Genomic DNA, 8,894 nt, shown 5'->3' with positions numbered 1-8,894 from the left:
AAAAGTGGTGGTGGCGAGTGACCCTATAATAGTGGGGTGAGATGGGCCTTTGACAGCATGGATGTTAAAGTGTGAGGGAGTAGAGACTAAGGGGTTTGCTGTGAGTCTAAGCCTTCCTACAGTGTATCCCTTCTTCCCACACTTCCCAAGAACCACAACAGTAGTAGCACTTGACCCACCCCCAAACCACCATCCTTGCTTCTGGATTAGGCCTCATAGTCAATTGTCCAGAGGAACAGTCCTTGCGGAGATTTGATCTGGCAACTGCCACTGGAAAGATGGCCGCTGAAAACCCAGAAAAGCAAGCTGTCACCTCGAAAAGTCCTTGGCATTATTGTTGGGTTCCAGCGGTATGGTTTTATTAAAGGAAATGACATTAAAGAAGATACATTCTTATACGCTTTCCACTGTACCCCAAGCACCATTGGGCTTTTCTATCTGAATTGCATATCAACTTCATCTATTTGTTGCCTTCTCCTGTTGAAATTGAAACTCCTTGAGAGCAGAAATTGTTTTGCTTTATTCTTTGTGTCCCAGTTCTTAGCACATAGTACGTGCTTAATAAATGTTTTCTGTCCCATCTGCCCAGCCCCACTGATTCATCAACTTCTTCCTAGGCTAGCTTCCCCATCATTCCTTTTCTTTAATTCTGTGCATCTCAGGCTCTAATTCACCCTTTTCTCTTTCTACTTTCAGAATTTAAAAGGCTCTCTCCACTTCTTTCACTTAGGCCAAGTAGGAATGGTTACTTCTAGGTACTAATGGGGTCTTTGTGTACACAAAGGACTGAAATAATTTACTACATTTCAGAGGAAAAGCAAACTCAGTCTTTTCTGGGCATTTAATCAAAGGAGTTGGGGAAGGACTCCTGAAACATACGTTGAACAGTGGTAAAGAGAGAGGAAACATCAGAAGTTTGCCCTCCCCTCCTCCCTCACTAGCCCTAGTCTTACCTGTACCTTCAACTGCACTAAGAACTGCATTTGTTGGATAACCAGTTGCCTGTAAAATGAAGGCTGGACTAAGTCATTCTTAAGAGTCCTTCCTTCCTTCCAATTCAAAATGCCACGGTCCCATGATTCCAGGCTTGGGGAAAAAGGTTGATGGAGCAATTTCAGGCAGTACTGGTCAAAAGGTGAGGGGAGAAAGGAAGGTAGGGAATACAACCAGTATGTGGAGTCAATGAGGCAGCCAATATACAGAGAAAAAACGCTGAAGCTGGGTATCAAAGATCTCATTTGAATTCTGGCTTTGGCCTCTCATGGGTTGCGTGGCCATGGACAAGTCAGTCACCTGACCTATTAGTGCCTCTAGTCAACTAAGTCTAGCTGCAGAGAAAGTACTGATTTGTGCTAGAGGGAATTTTTCAGGGGGAATTCCCTTCACCAATAAAATCTTAGGTCCACTAAAATCATATAAATAAGTAAGTAATGTTGAAGCCCCATTCACTGTTCCATTCAAATTGCCCCTCCCCCGCATAGATCTTTATTTCTTTATTCTCAGAAAATCTTAAAACCCTCAGAAAGAATCACCATGTAAATACATGTCTTGTTTCAGAGAGGCAGGGGAAAAATGCAGGGGTCTCCTCAAGTGATGGTGATCTTCATTCAGAAAAAAAATAATAAAAACAAAAAAAAAAAACCCAAAACTAAATAACATACAAACACATACCAACCACTCACTAAATTACTTAAGTGATTTAAGAATCAGGGCCTCTCAATGGCGCAAGGTCTTCTTTCTTTTTTTTTCTTTTTTTTTTTTCAGGGGGGAAGGCAGGGCAATTAGAGTTAAGTGACTTGCCCAAGGTCACACAGCTAATACGTGTGTCAAGTGTCTGAGGTTGGATTTGAACTCAGGTCCTCCTGACTCTAGGGCTGGTGCTCTACTCACTTCACCATCTAGCTGCCCCCATCAAGGTCTTCTTTCTAAGGCCCCAAAATAGGGACATACAGCCAAATTCTTATCAGTATGCCCCACATCGATGGCCTGGCTCCTTTCTAGTACTGCTACACCCCGGAAGATTTGCTGGAGAAATAATATTACAGCAAGTTATTAAGCATTTTTCAAAAGTGAATTATTTCATTGGCATTTCCAAATAAGTGCAGCCCACAGGTTTTCCAACAGACTACATTTCTAGTACCGTCGGTGGCTCAGAAAGGCAGCCGAGTAGCTGGAAGTCAGTTCTCACTACTGGCTGAAACAGATTGTCTATTTTTTCATCTCTCCACCCTCAAAGCATTTTAATTAGTCCCAATCTCCCCAGGAGAGGATTGCAGCAAGCCCTGCATTGGCTCTGAAGGCAAGAGGCTATATCTAAATGCAGCAGAACAACTGTACAATGGAAAAGATATTTCTGGCCGTTGTGCCAATCCATCCAAATTTCCCCCTGATTGATTCAGCTGCAGTGCATCAAAGCTGAGGGAGGAGATTGCAAGAATCAAGGCTGGTTGAAGCAAGCCAAACTGGCTTGCTCTGTGTTTCAGTCCTCTTATTTCTATGGCTTAGCTACTCTTGCAAACCTCCATTCTTAGTGATGGAAATATCCAGTCAACTGACAAAATTTTGAAACTATCCTTAGAAAAAACTAAGGAGGTTTGCAGTGATTTTCTGTACGTTGATTTCCTTACAGTTCTGGGTGCATCCCTACTGGCATTTAATTAGAATATAATTGTGAGTGTATGCTATGAACTATGAGATCTTGGGCACTGGAGGGCCCGTACCAAACCAACAATGTCATACAAAATCTGAAAATCTTCTAATGCATTTGCCCAGGATAGATGGCCTCATATTCCCTTTTTATCCTGAAGCATTGGCCCAATCACAATGGTTTACTGATATAATTTAATTGGCAATTGTATTTGTAGATTCTGTAGCTCTTCACAGAAACATACTGTCTTTATCACTTTTTTCCAAGGAACTTGTTTTTTTTGTCTGACCCTCCAAAGCGTTTTATTCTGTGTGCAGATGTTGGTGGCAGGATGTTTGAAAACTCCCTGGCATAGGGACAGGGCTGTCTTTCTAACAAAAATAAACAAATCACTAAATGTTTCAGGGGAAGAAAAAAAGTTGGAAAATAGCTCTCGACTTAGGAAAACTGATTTGAATCAGAAATCAAATCTTGCTTATTGTAGTCAAGTCATTACTGTTCCATATTCAAATATGATTAGAAAGTATTTTCAACATTATAGGTATGGGGAAAGATCAGTTTCCTAGTGAGGCAAATGACCTCCAGCTGCCTTTTAGCAATTTGAGACCAAACAAGGAGAATCTAGAATTTTTACTCCCAGATTTTTTATCCTAACAGCCATTCTAGCTAGAATTGTGTTATTTGGGGAGTAGGGGTGGAGAAGATGGTTGTTTATTTGCTTCCTTCCTCTTATATGATGCTATTAACTTCAGAAAGAAAGCAAACTCAGAAATTAATCTGGACTTAGTGACTGATTCAAAAAAGGCAACTGCAGATCAGTCATGCCTGTCCATACACAAAGCAAGCGTAACTAACCCACAACTCTGCCATATCATTCTGGATGATAATTTAAATATGGAGGGCAGCTAGGTGGCACAGTGGATAGAGTGCCACACCTGGGGGACAGGAACTCATTTTTCTGAGTTCCAATCTGGCCTAGACACTTTCTGGCTATGCGACCCTGGACAAGTCACTAGCCCTGTTTGCCTCAGTTTCATCATCTGTAAAATGAGTTGGAGAAGGAAATGACAAACCACTCTAGTATCTTTGCCAAGAAAACTCCAAGTTGGGTGATGAAGAGCTGGACAAGACCGACCAACAACAAAGACATTATCATAATCATTTACTTAAGTTTAATTTACTGGGTAGTTTTTAAAGCTCCCATCTTCATAAGACTCTCCTGCTAGATTTCCAGTTCCTTATATGTAAAATTGTGGGAAATGTATATAAGTATAAGGAGGACAGGGTATAGAAGGCCTCTTAGGATCCTTCCACTTCTAGCCCTATGATCTTAAGATACAATAATCTTGTGACGGGCAAGGCAATCAGTAAAGTACACAATCATTCTGTAGACCCTTGTTAGCACCACACATTTATCCACATGCTCAGAATCCTGGATTTTGCTTTATAGTAATAGAAGTTCCATTGCTCTTGATATAGAACTAAAGTTTCTTGTGCTCTTTCCATGTGTATTAGGAGGGCCGAGTTTATAATCTCAAAGAGGATCATAAACATGTCTGAAAGGTTCGGAACCGCCGGATATAAGAAACTCTCAAAGTAGAAGGCAGAAGAATCAAAACATTTATTTAGGCTCCACAGTAACCAACCCATGAACCAGCAACCCCATTTTGATATATTGATCAAAAGCTTCCAGGCCCAATAAGTACGCCTTGAAAGAGTAACCAGGAGGCTACAGAGAAGCATGATTGCGTAAAGCAAAATCATGCTTCCCCCTCGATGGTAATAAGATTACCCACTGGCCTGAAGTCTTTGTTCAGCTTCCTCCCGTAGGTCAGCTCTGCTACTGGCAGCTCCTGCTTCAGCTGTGTCTGTGGCTGTAACTGACGTAACTGTCGTAACTGTCGTTGTAACTGTCGCTGGCTCCAACCGGAAAAGGAAAAGAGGATCTTCAAGCTGTCCTCTCCCCTCTTATAGAGTTTTTGACATCATCAAGCACCGCCTGAACGACCAGGGCTGATTGGTTCTTGACTTGGCCCCTCCCCCTAGCATAGCCGTTAACACCTCCCCTCAGCCAGCCCCATGACTCATCACACAGGAAGTTGTCTGGTCCTGCCCCGGAAGAGCAAGCCACAGTGTCCAGAGGCTCAACGAGGTAAGCTGAGTCATTCAAAGAAAACAAAGTCCATTCTGGCTACACCATGTGATCTTCTACTTGACAATCTTTTCTCTGTTTCACATTCAGTTAAACAAAATGAATCATAAGTACCTACATGAGTGATATTTAAACATTGTACTATGGTTCGTGAATGCCTTATCTGAATTGATTTGCCATCTCAGAATGACTCAATTATGTAGGCTAAACTGGGAGACCTTTACAAGAAGAAGTAAAAATGTTTTCTTCAAGATGGTGGTGAATTGTGGGATTGGAAGAAAGGTGAGAATTCAGCCCTAGAGCAATGCCTGCAAGCCCTCTCCAAAGGTAAGAGTTCTCACCTTTTGGGGGAGGAGTAAAGGGAAGGGCTAAGCAGAGGAAGAGATATAAAAAGACCCCTATCACCCAGTGCTACTATCTTTTCCTTCCTGAGCTCCAAGGGAAGAGCTAGCATTATCTCTCCTGAGAGGAATATCTGAGAAGGAAGGCATCAGGGGCCTAAGAACACAAATGCAAGAGACTGAATTGAAAACCTCAAGGCAGATCTCACTTGCTCCATCTGTCTGGGCTACTTCATTAACCCAGTGACTGTCAAATGTGGCCATAGATTTTGCACAGAAGGTCTTCTCCAGTGCAAGGAGGGAGCCAATGAAACCTTAAGCTGTCCAAAGTGCAGAGGAGTCATCAGATACAGTGACTTGGTGCCCAACCAGAACCTGCAGAATCTGTCCATCACTGGCAAAATGCTGACACCTCATAGGCTGCAGAGCATGGTGGGCCTGACCACCTGTGATCACCATGAGGAAAAACAGAAGTTCTTCTGCGAGGATGACCAGAGACCCCTCTGTGATTCCTGTTTATTAGCTCCAGAGCACAAGGATCATCAAGTCCTTCCCTTGGAAACAGCTACTGACAAGTGCAGGGACAAGCTCCAGGAGACATTGAGTGCCCTACAGAAAAAAGAAGAGGAATTTAAGATGGCACTGGATAAAGTGAGAAGGAGAGAGACTCAGGGTAAGGAGGATACCTACACTTTGAAACAGTACATTATTTCTGAATATGAGAAAATGCACCAGTTCTTATTTGATGAAGAATATCAATACTTGCATGGATTGGACCAGGAATCCACAGACAACCTGGTCACACTGGCAAAGAACAAGGCCAAACTGTCCCAACAAATCCAGAATCTGCAAGGAATGAGTATAGAAGTAGAGGAGAATTTGGACAAGGTGCCCTTGGAAATGCTGCGGGACATGAAAGGCACTGTGGAAAGGAATGAGGAGCTGCTACTTCAGGAACCACAGGTTGCTTCCCCTTCCTGGTCCACCTACCCCATCACAGGCTTGAGAGAAGTGCTCTTGAATTTCCAGAGGGATATAACTCTGGATCCTGAATCAGCCAATCCTCTTCTCATCCTGTCTGAAGACTTGAAGAGGGCCCAGTGTGGGAGTGTCCCTCGGGACCTGCCTGACAACAAAGAGAGATTTGATATCGCTCTTGCTGTTTTGGGGACCCAGACCTTCACCTCAGGCAAACACTATTGGGAAGTGGAGGTGGGAGGTAAGACGAAGTGGAAATTGGGCATCTGTAAAGATTCAGTCAGCAGAAAGGGGAAACTCTCCTCTTCATCTGAGGATATAAGGACCATAACAGCCTTCTGGAAAACTGCAAATCATTTCTTACTCTTCATTTCACAAAGGAGCTTTCAACTGAGCCCCCCTATACAAAAAGTGGGCATTTTTCTTGATTATGAAAAGGGGCATATAGCATTTTATGATGCCACAGAGAGATCTCTTATCCATAGTTATTCAAACATAGCCTTTGAAGGGCCTCTCCGCCCTTACTTCTCTTTTGGCATCCCTAAGGAAGAAAGTACCCCTGGATCAATCATTATCTGCCCCATTAATAATCAGTAGAGGGCTGTCAGTGATGCTCTTTACTATGGGTGACTTTCAATGCAAGTGACCGAAAGTGATACTGAAAATGACTTTCTGTTTATTTGAACTCATGTTGAAATGGTCAATAAAGTGATGCATGATTATCAAAACCAATGAGAATATAGTCTAACTTATTTATACTTGGTACAAAAAAAATGAGGGCTTTAAAAAAATGGTAGTTGATTTGCAAGTACCCAAATTGGTGGTCAGTTGGAAGGGGAGACAGAAAAGGGATAAGAGAGAAAAACTGAGGGAAGAAAAAAGGGAGACAAAAATTTTCAAGTAGAGAAAGAAGTGGGAAATTTAGAATGCTAAATGAATAAATAAATAAGCAACAAAGAAAACGAATGAATGAATGATGGTTCTCTTAGATGATGTCCTACGCTGTGGAAAGTTAATGGATCTGAGAGACAAGACAATTTGAGTTCCATAGTAGACTAAAGGAATTTCCACTAAATAGGGAAATATAACACCTCTATGGAAATATATATATATATATATATATATATATATATGTATATGTATATACATATATATACACATACATACAAATATATATATATATAAAAGTATATAAATAAATCTAAAAATACACACACACACACACACACACACATACATAATGATTACAATGAAGAAGACCTTGGGTTCGAAGCCTGGGTGGGAAGCCAGCAGCGAGCTCCAAGGCTTGGCCTCAGGTAGCCACCATGGGAAAAAGATTCCCAGGCCCAGTACAGTCAGGGAAGATGCCTGTTATGGTGATGCTGCTGGATCAGTGCAAGAACCAGGAGTTTGGGCTCCCAGAGGAATCGCTATACCCTCAGTTTGCAGGCAGCTCCACTATACAATTACATGAATAATGGTGATATCTTTGAAAATGAATTCCTCCTGCTTGCAAACCTGCAAATTCTGAGCTTGGGGGAATCTGGTCAGTAGGACACAGAATCTGCCAGAGAAATTTCTCAGGAACCTATATGACCTTTGGCTCACATCAGTGGTCTGAGACCATTCAGCCCATCTTGGAAGCACTCAGAGATGTCACAAGATGATGAGCCTTTGCAATGGTTTCTCAGGCATACACTTTGATCATTGATGATGATTTCCCAGCACTCGTTGGACTTCCTGTAGAAGAAGCAGTGAAAGGTGTTTTAGAGCAAGGATGGCGAACTAACTCCAACATGAGAATGGCGATGCCCAAGAAGCCAGGTTCCCTGGGTGTTTCCTTGAATAGATTTATTCCTTTAGCAGGGCCTGCTCCAGGTCCACTGATCCCCAAGGAACAACAATCAGCCAGACTGACTAGGTGGCTTTTTTTTTTCATTTCTCTTTTTATTTGCACTCTAATGTCATATTTACTCCCGTGCCATAAGTTTTTGTTTCTTCAGTTTCTTCTGGGATATCTTTTTCTTTTGAGCAACCTCCTCTTCTGGTTTAGGAACAACTTGTTCCTTTTCAGTGAGTATCATCTCAATATGGCAAGGAGAACTCATGTATGGGCTGATTTGACCATGAGCCCTGTCACGTTTTGGGAGCCTTGTTAACCTGGATATGCTCAATGACAAGAGAATCCACATCCAAACCCTTCAGTTCTGCATTACTCTCTGCATTTTCAAGCATATGCAGCAGGAATTCAGCACTCTTTTTGTGCCAACGACCCTGTGTCCAACCCCACTGCTTAGCCTGGGCACACCTGCCACTCCACCATTATATCGACGGAAGGGAACACATTGTTTCTTCAATGTGACATCTTTCAAGTACTTGGTAGCTTTTCAGATATGCATGCCCTTGGTAGCTTGGGCTGTTTCACGGGTGTTCTTGAAGTGGACCTGGAGATTTGAACCCCTTGCCTTGCATGGCTTTGTGGGGTTCTCTGGATTAAGAGAGTACCTCACCATTTTAAGTGATTACCTAGGATGGCTCAAGGGAAGAAAGCAGTGGCTTTTCTTAAAAAGCAATTGGAAGTCTTTTCTGTTCAAGATCAAACTAGGAAATCGTGTGCACTGACCAATCTGGAAAAGTAACATTTTCATTGTGTTGTGTTGGATGAAGCACTCCAACATTATTTATTGGAACATAGGATACTTTTTTTGGGGGGGTCCTTAAACATTGTGCTGAATTCACCATTGAACAGCTTCTTAGTCCCATGATGTTTATTGAC

General features: G+C 42.3%; 1 protein-coding gene and 2 pseudogenes across 1 annotated transcript; 2 read left to right on the top strand and 1 right to left on the bottom strand.

Moving 5' to 3' along the window:
• Positions 1-5,542: 5,542 nt before the first annotated feature.
• Positions 5,543-6,715, top strand: LOC118847301 (probable E3 ubiquitin-protein ligase TRIML1). Its single transcript, XM_036755792.1, has one exon. It carries the CDS (start codon positions 5,543-5,545, stop codon positions 6,713-6,715), a length of 1,173 nt encoding a protein of 390 aa, XP_036611687.1.
• Positions 6,716-7,608: 893 nt separating this feature from the next.
• LOC118845320 lies at positions 7,609-8,055 on the top strand (annotated as a pseudogene).
• A 33-nt stretch (positions 8,056-8,088) lies between these two features.
• On the bottom strand, positions 8,089-8,631 carry LOC118847300 (annotated as a pseudogene).
• Positions 8,632-8,894: the final 263 nt, after the last annotated feature.

The sequence above is a fragment of the Trichosurus vulpecula genome, chromosome 4, assembly GCF_011100635.1.
Source record: "Trichosurus vulpecula isolate mTriVul1 chromosome 4, mTriVul1.pri, whole genome shotgun sequence".
Classification (NCBI taxonomy): Eukaryota; Metazoa; Chordata; class Mammalia; order Diprotodontia; family Phalangeridae; genus Trichosurus; species Trichosurus vulpecula.
This window is presented reverse-complemented; position numbering and strand designations above follow the sequence as displayed.

Bases quoted from the DNA above. Each gene is read 5' to 3' on its own strand.
- LOC118847301 (XM_036755792.1), top strand. From the start codon at position 5,543: ATGCTGACACCTCATAGGCTGCAGAGCATGGTGGGCCTGACCACCTGT.